Source organism: Neltuma alba, unplaced genomic scaffold (assembly GCF_004799145.2).
Source record: "Neltuma alba isolate B1F8T4 unplaced genomic scaffold, ASM479914v2 tig00013119_pilon, whole genome shotgun sequence".
Taxonomy (NCBI): domain Eukaryota; kingdom Viridiplantae; phylum Streptophyta; class Magnoliopsida; order Fabales; family Fabaceae; genus Neltuma; species Neltuma alba.
Window position 1 is genome coordinate 19,505 of NW_021637441.1, and position 17,019 is coordinate 36,523.

A 17,019-nucleotide genomic window follows, 5' to 3' on the forward strand; every position below is an offset into this window, starting at 1 on the left:
ACATACTAAAGCTAGATAGACTATCACAGACACAATAAGGGTTACAACATATCTCTTATAACATAAGGCCAACATAACGATTATGTTGTCCGAACATAAGGAAACACAGTGCTAACAGAACTTGACCATTAACTGGGCAACATACGAACTAAAAACCAAGAGCATCAATGACAGCAGCCCTTGCCCACTCAACCTCACTGAACTGAGGGTTAACAAAAACCCTTGTCTCATCATAGTAAGATGCCATAACCATGTGACCATTCCGATCGACGTCCCCTATGGCATACTGAACCACAACAAAAACAGGGCCGATACCGTCATCCACGCTTTCAAACTTAGCAAAGGCTGCCTCCACACAATCCCCATGAAAAAGAAAAATGGTCTACTTCTTTTCCCTGTGAAAGAAATGTTTCGAACTAAGTTCCACAAGAAAGGAAGTGGATGAAAGCATTATCTTTATAAATATTGATGGTTAATATAACAGTAAGTTTGTAAGAACAGATTCATCAACCTCCTGTCCTCTATGACAAACATAAGCTCCTTTGTGTAACACCCTTTCCATGGTTCCATAATCGACTTCCCATAGGACTTCAAAATACCGCATATGTCTACACACATAATGAATATTTGTTTAACTTATTGAAACCATAAGAACCTCTGTCAGGAAAGAAACACTTACCTACTAACTGAGCATTAGGATCGCAGAGCCGAGCAACAGCATTAGCAGACCTCAGTGCAAAAGAACGATCTGGAAAAGGCTCCCATGACTCCCAGATGACAGTCTCCAGGCCAAACACAAGGTGGAAGTGTTCGTGCACTCGTTCACCACCACTGCAGACTGTGAAACCAGTTATCCAATAACACTGACGCTCTCCAAGACACTAAAGCATACTCTCCTAGACCTCCATATCTTTCAGCCGGGCTAATACCCTCACCCTCTACGCATGGAAAACATGGGTACGTTGTCATGTGAAGTTTACTTATCGTCACAATAGGCTAGAATACAAAAAGCCAAAGTATGTAAGTAATTATACCTGATAGTCAAATAACATGAGGTCGATTGTCACGATTTCAATGACAGGCCTCCTCCTTCTCGCGGTGAACTTGACGACAGTCTTTGTGATGATACGGTCAAACTTCACAAAGAGGGTCCCATCACAAGGACCACGATGCAATTCGGAGAGAAGGACAGGTCTGCCACGGAGGACCTGAAAGGCAAGTGCTTCAGACATGGTTGATTTCTTCAACAAGTTATCTCGTATGAGAACAAAGAGAATGTGAAGAGAAATCGATAAGAATAGAACATATTTATAAGCAGAAACATATCATAAATGACTTGAATTTCAGGTAGGTGAATCAATGAAACAACATTTAATACGATATGGGATGTTACTATGTTTGAGCAGTTGTGGAAGCCACCAGCTATGAAACCATCATTCTCTCGGTCAAAGTCTTGTTGAATGCAGTAATCCCTTGAACTACAAATAAAGAAAAAAATCGCACCATGGACAAGTACAAATGTAGGATATCACATTAACTCAACATGCAAAGAAAAGTCACGCCATGGAAGAAGAAGAATATTTGATATTCATTAATGCACATTTCAGTCGCAAAGGATATGGGAAGTTAAGTAACAAAAAGAAAGGTCTTCCTCCCCACACATGTTACCCGACTTTGGTTGGTTTAGAAGTTCATCAATAACTGCACTTCTATGCGAGCATCAATTCTGGTTGGGAACAAAGGTCAGAGAGCATTGAAATAGAATTGCCAGCCCAAAGAATGAATATAATAAAAATAGAATTGGCATATATTTTTCTAAAACATTCATTTTGAATTTGTCACCAAGACCTCTGCTTCCGATGTTAAATTCAAACACACGCCACTACACACCTAGCACATAGCCCAACCTAAGCCGACAAAGTATCACGGCTGGCACAGAGCCACATGTATGTTTTAGAAACGTCATCCGAGCCAAATTAACCTTGTGAACAGTACACTGTGTCTATAGTCGATGCAGAGCCAATATGAGGGAACGGCTTAACTGGAAGAGATTGGATAGTTATATTGATTACATTGGGTTCAAATTAATAGAGGTAAATAGGTAATTTCACAATTACAATTAATTACACACAGGTCCCTGGGGACTTAGGAATCATTTTAGGATTTCCAGGGACTTTTTTGAAATTAATTGTCTTCTATGGGACCTAAGTGTAATTTGCCCATTTTTCTTTTTGCTAAAAGTCCAAATCAATTTAAAATCAACAATCAAACTTGACTTTGCCTGAAGAGAATTCTAAACATTATATATAGAGCTGGTAATATAGGCTCAGCCTGCGGGGCCTAGCCAGCCAGCCAGCTAGCCAGCCAAATGTGGTGGGTTCAGGTTGGAAAATGCCAGCCTGTCAAGGTGCAAGCTACTTTAGCTTGTACCGCTTTGAATCCGTTCAGTCGCCCACTTGTATTTTTTAAAAATAAATTTACTATATGACACGAGTGACCCCAAAAAAAATTACCTAGTCCAATTCCAACTAAAGCCCAACCCACAACTACAAATTTAATAAAGTTTAAAACACTTAAAAAATTTGCCCCAACCTTCTTCCTTACTCAGTCCGCGTCATGGTCGCCCATCTTCCTGGAGTCACTCCTTTCTTCCTCCTCCTCCTCCTCTTACTTCTTTGGCTTGAGCTCCTCGACCGGTGACCCCGCTCCATACATTTGCAGTAGGCAAAGATTCAAGCTGTGCTTGTCTTCTTCATCACGAGTTGCAACTAGCTCATCGTCTCTCCTTGTCTCCTTCAGCTCGAGCTCGTCAACCAGAGAGTAGCACTGGTATCTCAATCTCTCAAGCAAATCTTCTTTTGCTATCTCTAAATATTTGGTTAATTAAAGTGTTGAGTCATGTGATGGAGATAAAATAAGAGAAAGAAAGCTGAACACTCAATGCATTAATTGAAACAAAAGTGCCTATATTTATAGGCTTACAAAGAAACAAATTCAACATGAATTTAGGGACACACTACAGCCCACTAAGCTAGATCATAGCAACTTATTTGACCATAAGAAAAAATCTAGAACAAATCTAGATATTTGCTTAATAACAACCTACTACATAACTGACTCAGAAAAATAGGAACAACTTAATTAATTAAAATATGACTCCAATTTTTGCGGTTGACCCAGTATGTTTTTTTGAATCATGCTTCAACATTCCCTCTTGATTAAAAAACACACACATCGAGCAATCCTCTAAAATAAAGGAACTTCTCCATTGAAAATGCCTTTGTCAGAATATCAGCTACCTGGCCCTGTGTGCTATAGTATTTCAATGTTATCTCCTCTTTTGCTACCAGGTCACGAATGAAATGATAATGGATATCAATATGCTTGGTTCTACTATGAAATGTTGGGTTCTTTGTCATAGAGATAATTGCTTTATTGTCACAAAATATCTTCGTTGGTCCTTTTAGCTCTTGTTGAAGATATGCTAATATTCTTTTGAGCCAAATTGCTTGACAAGTGGCTGAAGTTGCTGTAATAAATTTTGCTTTTGAGGTTGACAATGCTACTGTAGCTTGCTTTTTTGAACTCCATGTAATCATCCTTGAACCAAAAGTGAAAACACTTGCTGAAACACTTCGTCTATCATCCAACAAACTCGCCCAATCACTATCCGTGTACCTACACAATCTGGGATTAAAGACTTTAGAGTACCAAATGCCATACTCCAAAGTTCCAGAATGTAGCATAGGACCCTTTTGATGCTCCAAAATGAACTTTTGAAGGTTGTTGCATAAACCTGGAAATTATGCCAACTGGGAATGCAATATCAAGTCTAGTGTGAGTAAGATAAATCAAACCTCCAACTAAGCTTCTAAACCTCCTTGCATCTACCATCTCTTCTCCATCTTCTTGCTGTAATTTTTCATTTATATTAATGGGTGTACTTGTAGGCTTGCAATTAAGCATGCCAAATTTATTGAGAAGCTCCCTAGCATATTTCTTTTGTGAAAGAAATATTCCATCTTTTGCTTGATGAACTTCAAGGCCAAGGAAATAATGTAATAACCCCATATCTGACATCTCAAACTCATTTACCATTTGTGATTTAAATTCATCCATAAGAGCAGTAGAGGAACTGGTGTAAATGATATCATCAACATAAAGGCAAACAATGATGAAATCATTACCTTTCTTCTTTACATATAAGGTGGGCTTATTTTCACTTCTCATATACCCCTTCTTTTGAAGATATCCATCAATCCTGCTATACCAAGCTCGGGGAGCTTGCTTTAAACCATACAATGCCTTTTTTAGCTTGTGCACCTTTGTTTCACTACCTTCTTTTATAAAACCTTTTGGCTGTGCTATATAGACTTCTTCTTGTAAGTCTCCATTAAGGAATGCAGACTTGACGTCAAACTAACAAACTGGCCATTATAGTTGTGCAGCTAATGCTAGAACTAGTCTCACAGTTTCAAACTGAGTTACTGGAGAAAAGGTTTCTTTAAAATCAACACGATATTGCTGTGCATATCCTTTTGTCACAAGGCGAGCTTTGTACTTTTGCAAGCTTCCATCTGCGGCAAACTTTGTTTTGAACACCCATCTCAAGCCAATTGCATTTTTTCCATCTGGTAAATCCACCATCTCCCACGTTCCGTTCTTTTTAATAGATATCATCTCCTCCACCATTGCTCTCTGCCATTCTTTCTTTTCAGCTGCTTCTTCATAATATAATGGATATGAAATAGTAAGAGCAAATTGACAAGTGTATTTGTCATCAACAAATTTGGGATTTGGCTTTTTGACTCTTGTTGATCTCCTCAATGGAATTAGCTCGTCTGAAACCTCTTCAAGAGTTGTAGATGAAGAGTTGTTGCTGCTTTGTGTTGTCAATGGTAATGAGCTAACAGGAGAGCTTGCTGGAGTTTGCTTGTCTCCATCATCTAGAGGAACTTCAATGAGATCACAAAGCTCCTGTTGTACCTGCTTTCCATTCCAATTCCAGCTTGCATTTTCATCAAATATTACATCCCTTATAGTTAAAATCTTGCCACTAACAGGGTTATGCAATCTATATGCTTTAGATTGAATACAATAACCAATAAAAAGTACATTTTTCAGATTTTTCATCAAGCTTTTGTCGAGCTTAAAAATTTATCAAAGCATAAGAAATGCACCCAAAAATTGATAAGTGACTTACATTTGGCCTCCTTCCACACCAAGCTTTATATGGAGTCTTATTCATGACAGCCCTTATTGGTGAGAGATTCTACAAGTAGACAAATGTTGCTACAGCTTCTGCCCAAAACATATTTGGAAGTCCTTTTGCTTGTGGCATGCTTCGTGCCATCTCTATAATGGTTCGATTCTTTCGTTTAGCAACACCATTTTGCTCTGGAGTATAAGGAGTTGTTAACTTCCTATGGATGCCATTTTCTTTATCACTCAGCAATTTCAAGCCCTTTAGGTTGAGATGCCCATACCTTAAATGCCACAGCCTTGAGTCTTCCTTTGCAGTTGCAGTAACAGCAAAATTCTCTATATTGGTCGCGTCTAACAGAAACATCTTGTTGGGAGTCATGCTGACATGAACTTTTTTCCTGACTTCTTATTGGTCATGACACATGCATTATCATCAAACAAAACAGAACATCCACTGGCCATTAGTTGTCCAACGCTCAATAAATTGTATCCTAAATCAGGTACAAATTGAACATTGTCCAACATTTTTACTTTGCCATTGGTAGTGCCAATACTGATCATGCATTTTCCTTCAACTTGCACGTCTCTTTAGTTTCCAAGCTGCATCTTTAGTCTTTGTGACTCATCAAACTCTTTAAATAAAGACTTGGTCCTTGTCATGTGATTCGAACAGCTCCTGTCAACAAACCACAAGTCACTTGGCTTATGGTTAGTGTCAATACAAGCCACAAACAGCATGTTATCATCCTCATTCTCTACTGTAAAGTTCATATTTTGATCTTTAAACCAGCTATTAGCTTGATATGTCCATATTTGTTACAATGATAACATTGAAAGTCACTTTTTGTGTTACCATGCTCATTGGATTGCCTTCCTCTGCCTCTGCCGTTACCATGGCCACGACCTTGGCCACCATGGAATCCTCCCCTTCCACGACCTCTATTTGTTGGTCTATCATTTTCTTCCTGATTAGCTACTATCTCTTTCAGTTGGAATGCCTTCTCCTTACTCATTTCCATTGATCGGTTGATTCTTGCCTCATGAGCTTGAAGAGAACCCATCAACTCATCTACTGAAAGAACTGACAGATCCTTGGCTTCTTCTATGGCAGCCACAACATGATCAAACTTTATAGTCAAGCTCCTTAACACTTTTGCAATGATCGTCTCATTAGAAATCTATTCACCGTAAGATTGCATCTGACCAACTATTGCAATTGTTCTTGCCAAAAATGCAACAATCGATTCGTTGCTCTTCATTAATAAGGTTTCAAAATCATGTCTTAGTGATTGCAATTTCACAAAAATGACCTTCGAATCACCTTGAAACTCCTTTTGCAGAATTGACCATGCTTCTTTTGATGTGGTTGCTGATGTAATCTATGAGAAATGGTCTCATGGACTGCTTGTTGAAGAATGAATGGCTCCTTAGCATCTCTTTCTTGGCTGCTTTCAGCCTCTCCTCTTCTTCTTCAGTGAGTTCTAATAGGTCGACAAACCTATATTCCACCAAGTCCCACAGCTCCTACGATTTCAGCAAGGTCTTCACTTTGATGCTCCACCACTCGTATTTCTCTCTATTAAAAATGGGTAAGAGTGGTTGAGAAGAAGAAAACCCGTGAGTGTTGCCATTTCAATAAAACTCTGCAAAGTCAAAATAAAAGAACACACACTCTCTCTCTGGTGTTTCCCAAGACTGACCCAAAAGGTGTTTTTTCTCCAAAACCCAATAGACCCAACGTCACTTTTCACTCTATTGACCACAGGATCGAAGCAGGCTCTGATGCCAAATTTGTTGAGTCACGTGATAGAGATAAAATAGGAGAAAGAAAGCTGAACACTCAATGCATTAATTGAAACAGAAGTGCCTATATTTATAGGCTTACAAGAAACAAATTCAACATGAATTTAGGGAGCCATTACAGCCTACTAAGCTAGGCAATAGCAACTTATTTGACCATAAGAAAAATCTAGAACAAATCTAGATATTTGCTTAATAACAACCCACTATGTAACTGACTCGAAAAATAGGAACAACTTATTAATTAAAATATGACTCTAATTTATGTGGTTGACCCAGTATGTTTTTTTGAATCATGCTTCAACATGGAAGCCAACAAATTCAAGAAAGTCATATTCCCACGGCCATTTGTTTATTTCAATGTAAAGGCTTATATTGGTAGCCATTTGACATTGTGACCCAATAAAGATTCAGTTTCAAAGAAGATAGGTGGGTATGAGAAGTAGGTGGGTATGTTTTACCTGGACAACTCAACTCTCTCTCTCTCTCTCTGTGTTTTATTTGTCTTGTTTTCTTGTTGTTTGAGTGAGGTGGGTATGCTTCGGTTTGAAAGAAGAAAAAGGGGATGCGAGGGATGTTAAATGGTTTTGAATGGTGTGCTTTTCAATGATGATAACGTTGAACGGGTTGACAACAATGATTTATTTATGCTGCTGAAATGTCTAAGCCTTTGCCCCCATATCCACACCGTCAACTTTTATTACCGTCAATTTTTATTACTAGCTCTAATTATACATGCATAGGTATAGTAGATAATAAGTTTTAAAACCCTAGCAAATTAGGACTCGTAATTTGGAATTGGAAAGCATTCCTTGGGCTAGCCCATTTGTTTTTTTAATTGCAAAAAGCCCATTGATTGCATTAAATGGACTGGGTTGGGATAGCAGTGGCCCATTTCCATAAGAGCCAATTTAGGCTCAGCCTATCTGATCCGCAGGGTAAACCAGCAAGTTAATCCACTTGCTTAGATAGTTAGATGAGAGTAGTGGGTTAACGAAAAATAAAATAAAAAGAGAATTACAATAAGGTTCTAAATCAAGAAACATATTAAAAAAATTTTTTATAACAAGTGAGCAACTTGTAATAAAATAACAAGTTTCATAGCAACATCTGACAACATGTTTTAATTGCTCACTTCTCATTAGAACTTTTTAATAATTATTTTTCTTTTTTAAGATCTTACAGTAACTCTCCCTAAAATAGAATTATACATTTCTTGAAGCCTATTTTAAATTTATAAAAGTTGAGTTATACAAGTTAAAATTAAACGATTGAGTCTTAACGCATTTGGATCCTGTGGGAATCATGTTTCTCCTGTTCCTCTTAAAATCCCTTCCCTACCTTTAGATCTAAAAATGGATAATTTACATGTAATATCTTATTAAATATTATCATAATATTATTAAAATATTAAAATGTTAACGGGTAGCATCATTAGTTTAATAGTCAATATTAGTTTTTTAACTATTATTGTTACGATTTGAAATCTTCAAGGTAAATTTTCACCTAAAACAATTCCAAATATCTAGTGCTTCCAAGTAAAATTTTTAGAGCAAATTTACACCTTAAACTATATAAAAAAATAATCTACAAAATATTTTAATGATAATTTTATAATATATTTTTACTTCCGGTCCTTCATATAAAAGTTAATTTTATAAATCTTTTTTTTTTTCAAAGTAATATTTCTAATAGTTGCACATGATCAAATAATAGTTCTAGCTGATATATAAGATTAGTAAAGGTATTTAAAAAAAACAATATGTATTTATTATAATTAGGGTTAATTAATCTGCAAGTCCTTATAGTTTCAACGAATTTTGAATCAGGTCCCTATAGTTTTTTTTTTTTTTATTAGATCCTTATACTTTTACCTTTTTTAATTAGGTCCTTGTATTTATTTTTCTTTTAATTAAGTCCTTATAATTTCATTAAATTTTTAATCAGGTCCATGTAGTTTTAATTTTTATTTATTAATTAAATATAAGCTTAATTAAATAGATTAATAATGAAATATAATATTAATAAGTAAATTAAATTAATAATTATGTAATAAAAAATAATAGATTAATTAATTCAGGAAAATTTTTTAGAACAATTAATTTTTTTTGTTGAAAAATTTAAATCATTATAATAATTCAATATTGTTAGAATATTATTGTTTATAAACTAATATTAAATAATATATACTATTTTATGTTTATATAATAGTACTATTAGAATTCATAAAATAAAGAATAAAAAATTCAGGGACTTAATTAAAAATAAAATGAACTTATAAGGACTTGATAAAAGAAAAATAAATACAAGACCTAATTAAAAACAAGTGAAAGTATAAGGATCTGATAAAAAGAAAAAAACTATAAGGACCTAATTCAAAATTCGTTGAAACTATAAGGACTTGCGGATTAATTATCCTTATAATTAAATAATTTTAAATTTTTTTAATCTATTTAAATTATTCAACTAATTAATCTACTCAAATTATTCAACTAACTCTTATATGAAGAATTGGAGATAATATATTGAATCATCTATTTTTTGATCTAAGGATGAAAAGAGAATTTTGAGAAGAAATGGAGAAAGAGGATCCTAAAAAGGATCCAAATCTAATTATAGGAGACAAGACATGATGACATAGAGAATCTCCAATCTCACAAAGAAAATAATAATATTTGATCAAATTATTGATTTCTCTTTTCGGCTAGAGAGATCAAATTATTGATTTGCTTTTAACACTATTATTACCCTGTGAGTTTCATAGAAAAGGCACTTTCGTGCTGAAGCTCTCTCTTCAGTTGAAATAGTAGTACCAAAATGCCAAAATTGACAAAACGATAATTGCAAAATGAGCCATAATATAATAATAATAATAATAATAATAATAATAATAATCGATTAGTTTTTTTTTTTGAGCTGAAATAATAATTGATTAGTTAAGTTTCCTTTCCTTGAAATTGCTTGGTTCTGCTTGCTTGCACTTATAGTTGTTTGGCTGTGCGCACTAGCCCTTTCAACCAGCTGGGATGACCTCTTAATCCTGTTTTCCTTATCTTTTTATTTTATTTTCCTTTTTGAATTGAAGAATAAAGATCACAATTTTAAATTTTTTCAAATTCGTTGAATTGGATCAAGAGACACGTTTTGACTAGAGCCGGGAAAACGGACCGAGCCCGTCGGGCCGGCCCGTTTAGCCCGTTTAAGTCGAGGCCGGGCTTGTATTTTGGAGCTTTGAAAGGGATCGGGCTTAAAGGACAGCCCTGTAGGGCCGAAATAAAAAGGGCCGGCCCGTTTAGGCCCGCCAATTTTTTTTTTAATTTCTGTCTTTTTTTCTTACTTAAAAAGAAAACCTTAACATTTAAACATATCATACTCTTAGTTTTACTTATCTTGCAGCTCACTAGATAGCATTCACAAAAAAAAAAAAAGAATCACTATAGTTGTGCAAAAAATAACCAAAAAAAAATGAAATTACAAATTTAAAACTGGTATACTCAAAAATATATGTTAAATAAGTTGTCAAAACCTATTAAAATACTGTATGTAATTTTTACAGTCTTTATTTGTCATCTCCATATTTTTTATCTTGAAAATATAATGTCAAAATCTTTTAAACTAAAATAAAGATCTATATCATTTTTTAGTAGAAACAAATTTAGAAAAGGATGATGGACTCTTTTCTTTTTAATCGATATGACAAATGATTATTCTCATGTATACTATGTTTGTTAGTTAAAATTTTTTGTTAATTATTTCTAATCAAACTAGATCATCCGCATTGTAATTCTATTGAACTTAGTGCTTTTTTAGTTGTTTATTATGTCTGTCCTCTATTAGTTTGTTTATTCAAAGACTATTAGACTATAATATATGTTTAGACATAATAAGTTTATATTTGTGACTCAATTTTATTTATATTTATACCTTTTATTAGTAATTTTATTGTTTCATTTTTATTATTTTGATAAAATATATAAAAAAATAAAAAAAAATTTCATTTTAGTTAAAAGGCCAAAAGCCCCGGCTAGCCCGAGCCCGTCATCTCACGGCCGGGCTTGAAAAAATGACTTATTTTTAGAACTCGGGCTTAAACGGACCGGCTCGTTTAAGCCCGAACCCGTGACGGGCCGGCCCTGCAGGGCCGGCTGGCCCGTTTTCTCAGTACTAGTTTTGACAAAAGTAATGTAAGGGTAACATTTTTGTCTTGCAGTAAAATCACTTTTCCATTATTAAATATGCTAGTTTTATTTTTTAATCTTTTATTCTGATATATTATTTTATTTTGCCATATTGTTATTATGACTAAATCTATTTTGTTTATTTAGAAGAGTGTTATAAGCGAAATTAAATTTTCGATCTTGTATTTATATGAGAGCTTGCATTATGGAAAGTATTCTCAACTCTCTCTATCCTCCAACTTAAAAGGCTAGTTTCTGTAAGCTATTTTCATTAAAAAATATTTATATTTTTAAAACCACAATTTAAAAAAATTTATGACGTTTATTAAATAATTATGCTTGTCATCCATTCTAAAAATTGTTTAGAGCTTTGTATTAATTGTAAAAGGACACGAAATAGTTTAATTTTTGTTTTCTCAAATAAAATAAAATAAAATCTCACCCACAAAGAAAAGAATACAAGCTTCAACGCGTGCAATACTTTAACCAGAAGGGCGAGAATAAAGGCACGGAAGTGAGGAGGCAGATGGGCGTGGAAAGTTCGATGATTCGTTGATTACTGATGAATTGGATATGACCACGAGGTACCAGCTCACACGTTTCTTGTCTTGTTCTTCGTCGTCCCTATCTCATTCCCTATTTTATAGCTATTCCTTCTTTATAAAGCTCTTCTCTTGTCTATCACGTAATCTAATTCCTAATAAATATTTTCATAATAATCATTTATTTTTTGTGAAAATCCTGAAATGTGTAATGGTGACTATGACTGCCACCTAGTAAATCAATAATTAAAAACACTAATTTCTTTGATAAACTTTGTTTAGGGATAAAATCAAATCGTGGTTTTAAAAGTACTTTACAGTGTACGAAATAAATATGTGGAAGAGTTTGTCTCGTTTTGTGAAAAAATGCTTTTGAAAAGTATTTTTCTATCTTGCCAAACACCCCCTTATTGTTGTTATTAAAAATAAATTTAAAAAATGCACAATATCTCATTTAGATGATGAAAAATAGAGAGAATTATACCGAAAATATAAACTCATAAATTAAATTATTAAGATGTTCAAATTTGTCATTCACATAACACACATTTAGACATAAACTTATAAGTAAAAACTTGAGTAGCTGCGTGGGCTAAAGTCAACTCTCAACACAAATAATTTAATATTCGTTCCTAATGATAATATATATGTTAATAAATTTCCAGAATCAAGATATAATAAATTGTACACATATCATTTTTATACATACAAATATTCAAGCTACACAAATACATTTCTTGACGCAATATCTTAAAAAAAAAAAACTTATATAAAGTTATTTATATTTATTATGTTAAGTTTTTCTAAATACAAATAGCACGTGACTTAATTTTTTTAAATATGAATTTATAATATAACAATAATATTTTTAAAATAGAATATATAGCTTTATGTGATTAAAAAACTAAATATAATAGATATAAAAACTTTGATCTTTTCTTATAATATTGAAATTTAAATCTTTTTATATTGAGGGTAATATACAATGATCTTTCCCCTTTGATAACGCGAGATAATTTTTTATATTTGTTGCTCTTATTTTTTATTTTTTTCTTATCTAAACAAAAAAAAATTGTTATTTATAGCCGACTTTACTGTATTCTTTTAATCTATTCCACTACTTTTGCGGACCTAATTTCAGATTCTTGGCCTTTTTTATCACAAAGATTGCGTGGCTCAGAAAATCAGGGAAGGAACCAGAAATTATGATTACACTAAGGGCATTTTTGTACTTTCACTGTTACCAGCCGCACTATATAACCCCCTCATTCAGCCCTCTTCCCCCTTCATCATCCTGACTGCGCAATTGTGTTACGCGTTATCTTTGATTCTCTCTAACATCTCGTGTCTCCTGGCGGTTGAGGTTCTTCTGTTCGTCGTTTGATTTTTGTTCTCGGTCTCTCGAATTTTGATTCAGCGTAAGTGCATTGGTAATTGCTTGTTTATTCTCTTTCCGAATTCTTGCGCCGATTTTCTTGTTGATTGCTCTCTGTTTTTGTTCTAGGTTAATTCATTCGGATTCTGAAGTCTGATTTCTGGGAAAGGGGATACTAGAGAAGGTTCCTTTGTTCAAAGATTCTTTATAACAGTAAGTATGCGATTTTATGAGTTATTACGCCATTAAAAACTGATTAGTTGCATGCCTTCGTTCATCGCGTGTATCTTTCACATACTACCATATAATTTGTATTTGAAGATATGATTTTTCGTTTAATATGATGATTTGAGGAAATCTTGATGCCTTATATGATTTGTGTTGCTATTATTTTGGCTTCTTCTTTTACGTTTTATATTTGCTATCTGATCATGACATTAGGATCTTATACCCTCTATTGTGGGGATGCCGATTTACGATTTCAAATTATCGATCGAGAAACGAAATAAATTTTAATGAGTTGCAAGAATTATATTCTCAGCAAGTGGTTGATACGTTTTTATCATTATTTGACACTTGCAAGGTGTTTTCACTTTATTAACTATGCTTTTATTATGTTTGTGATCATAAATTAGATTTATAAGTCATTATATTAAAAAATTTAACAAATATTTCCAAAAATTCAGTGACCGTGATGAAATCAAAATTTTCATAGCATGTAAGCTTCAATTATAGATTCTTAAATTATAGTGACCAAAATAAAGTTTTCTGAAGACCCTTGGGTCTCATTTGGTATGAAGCATTGAAAATGAGCGATTGAGATTGTGATTGCAATTGAAAAAAATTATTAAAATAATATTTAGTATGAGTAATTACTTATTATATGGGATTAGGCAAACCCATAGAGGTGGGATTGGAGAATAACACTTTCCTCATGGCATTCTCTAATTCCACATACATGGGTTTGGCTAATCCCATATAACAAACAATCTCTTATACTAAACACTCTTTTAATAGATTTTCTCAATTGTAATCCTAATTCTAATCCCTTATTTTCAATATTTCCTACCAACCCTTGAAGTTTAGAGGACTGAAAGTAATTGGTTTTCAATATTGTAAAAGTAGTGTTCTGTTGGCAATCTTGCTATTGTTTTGTGGAGATATGACAAATTCTGCTTTTTCATACTGTGTATTTAATTTCTATTTGTAGATAGAAGTTAGATTAACATTTGTTTTCTGACAAATTTGCGCCTGTCTTTGTTTATTCGTTTGTAAAGAAAGTGACTGTCATTTTTGTTTCTTATGATCATGAAATGTTAGTTTTGCATTGTTTTCTTATTGGATGAGACTATTGCTTCCCGTTATTGTCTTGTTCACGTATTGTGTGGCTAGAACATTGTTCTTCTATTTTCTGATACAGTGAATTTCAATTTTGTTATTCTTTTCTACCTGAAAATGGTGATCTTGCATTCAAATTCTGGCAGCTGAGCTGAATGAACTCCATGAACTATAATTGTTATTAAGTTTGTGGTTTATTGTTTTTTGCAGCATATTGTGAATGAACTGATGGAGACTAAAGGTGGGAAAAAGAAGTCTAGCAGTAGTAAATCATTATTCTACGAAGCTCCTCTCGGCTACACCATTGAAGACCTTCGACCAAACGGTGGAATCAAGAAGTTCAGATCAGCTGCTTACTCCAACGTAAGTCCCCTGTTTAATTCTTCCGATAATTGGAGATAATTATTGCAAGAATGATTTTCTGGTGTCTTACATGGTGTTTTTTCTTGTGCAGTGCGTTCGAAAGCCATCCTGAGGTTTCCTTCCTTGCTTGCTACATAACCCCTAGCTTTTTTATACAGTGATAGTAGTTTACCCTCCACATTCTCCGTCTCCTTTTCATTCTCCTCCTTGTTCTCCTTGTTCGGTTGTGCTCTGTCAGTGCAACAATACTTTCTCCCTGATAGTCAAGATGGCCTTGACAGGCTCTGCTATTGGTTTTGAGGGCTATGAAAAGAGGCTTGAGATATCATTCTTTGAGCCTGGTCTGTTTTCTGATCCTGATGGTTTAGGCCTTCGATCATTGTCCAAGGATCAATTGGATGAGATTCTGAAACCAGCTGAGTGCACCATTGTTGACTCACTGTCCAATGACTTTGTTGATTCCTACGTTCTCTCTGAATCCAGCTTATTTGTCTATCCTTACAAGGTTATCATCAAAACTTGCGGCACTACAAAGTTGCTTCTGTCCATCCCGGTCATTCTGAAGCTGGCTGATAGTCTTATGCTTGCTGTGAAATCTGTGAGATACACTCGTGGAAGCTTTATTTTTCCTGCGGCCCAACCATTCCCACATCGTAGTTTCTCTGAGGAAGTTGCTGTTCTTGACGGTTATTTTGGCAACCTTGGTTCTGGCAGCAAAGCATACATGATGGGCAACCCTGAAAAGTCACAATTATGGCATATCTACTCTGCTAGTGCGGACCTGCAAGGCCAATCAAAAGCAACTTACACCCTGGAGATGTGCATGACTGGCTTACAGAAGAAAAGTGCTTCTGTATTCTTCAAAGCAAACACAAATTCAGCATCCTCAATGACCGAAGACTCTGGAATCCGAAAGATCCTTCCTCAATCTGACATATGTGACTATGAATTTGATCCCTGTGGGTATTCCATGAACGCAATAGAAGACAATGCAATCTCCACCATCCATGTCACCCCAGAAGATGGCTTCAGCTATGCAAGCTTTGAAGCAGTGGGGTATGATTTTGATGAAAAATCTCTGATAGGTCTCGTTGGAAGGGTCTTGGCATGCTTCGAGCCGGCTGAGTTTTCTCTGGCTTTGCACACTGATATGCATGATGAAGCACTGATCAACAAATTCCCCCTGGCCATTAAAGGATACGACTGTGGAGAGAAGAACAAGGAGGTTCTTGGAGCAGGCGGTTCCGTTTTGTTCTATGACTTTGTTCAAGCTGATGGCTGTGCATCTCCAAGGTCCATTCTGAAAAGCTGTTGGAGTAGTGAGGACGAGAAGGAAGAAGGGGACGAGATATAGTTTGTGGATTTTAATGATTTATTTGTGTGTTTATGTTTGCTGATTCTGAATAAGTTTGGGGTTATGGTTTGAGTACAGGGCAACATATACTATATATACATATATTGCTCTTTAACTTTTCATAATTGGTTGCTCAAGTTTGTTTTTGTTTCTTTCAAGTGTGTTATTCTGGGCTTGTGCCCCTTTCATGGGGTTGGACCATGCTCTTCGTATTCATATGAATAAAGTGTTTTTTTTAGCCTCGTTGTGATGGGTCCTCCGTATCCATGCTGAGGGTTTGTTTGATAAATGGTTTCAAATGTAATGAAATAAAAAAGCAAAGATAAATTTTTCACAATTAATTATAAAAAATATAAATAGCACTAAATTATTGATTTTGAAGCCCAACATTAAATAATTAATTGATAATTTGATATAGTCGGAAGTAGAAGACTAGTGATGAACTTATCTTTAAGGACTAAAGATAAGGTTGACTCATCAGGAATCTGCTTTTAGCATAAACATGATTACTTTAGTGGTGTGCTTTCACTTTATGTCAGGTACTAAATTAATGACATTGATACTAAAAGCAGATTTCTGATGAGTCAGCTTTATCTTTAGTTTTTGAGGACAGATGATCCAGTTTAGAGTCAATCCTATGAAGGACTTATTTCAAAACTTCTTCAGTAGGAGAAAGTGGTTTGTAAGTACCTTGAGGGGTTACTTCTGTCGAGGCAACATAAGGTCGAGAAGAGATCTTAGTATTTTCATTGTATCGATGTTCAAGCGCTGGAAATTCTTCTTCATAAGTACTACCTCCGGTCCTTAATATAAGATCCTGTTTGACTTTTTGTTTGGTCCTAATTATAAGATCCCAATGCATTT

The 17,019-nt window shown here is 34.5% G+C and overlaps 1 protein-coding gene across 1 annotated transcript; it reads left to right on the plus strand.

Moving 5' to 3' along the window:
• The first annotated feature begins 13,044 nt into the window (after positions 1–13,044).
• On the plus strand, positions 13,045–16,253 carry LOC114734598 (S-adenosylmethionine decarboxylase proenzyme-like). The gene is made up of 4 exons (XM_028922220.1): positions 13,045–13,143; positions 13,230–13,313; positions 14,649–14,801; positions 14,893–16,253. The coding sequence occupies exon 4, from the start codon at positions 15,070–15,072 to the stop codon at positions 16,153–16,155; it is 1,086 nt and encodes a 361-aa protein (XP_028778053.1). The 5' UTR covers positions 13,045–13,143; positions 13,230–13,313; positions 14,649–14,801; positions 14,893–15,069; the 3' UTR covers positions 16,156–16,253.
• The last annotated feature ends 766 nt before the right edge of the window (positions 16,254–17,019 follow it).

Excerpts from the sequence above, each read along its gene's own strand:
- LOC114734598 (XM_028922220.1), top strand. The coding sequence starts at position 15,070 with ATGGCCTTGACAGGCTCTGCTATTGGTTTTGAGGGCTATGAAAAGAGG.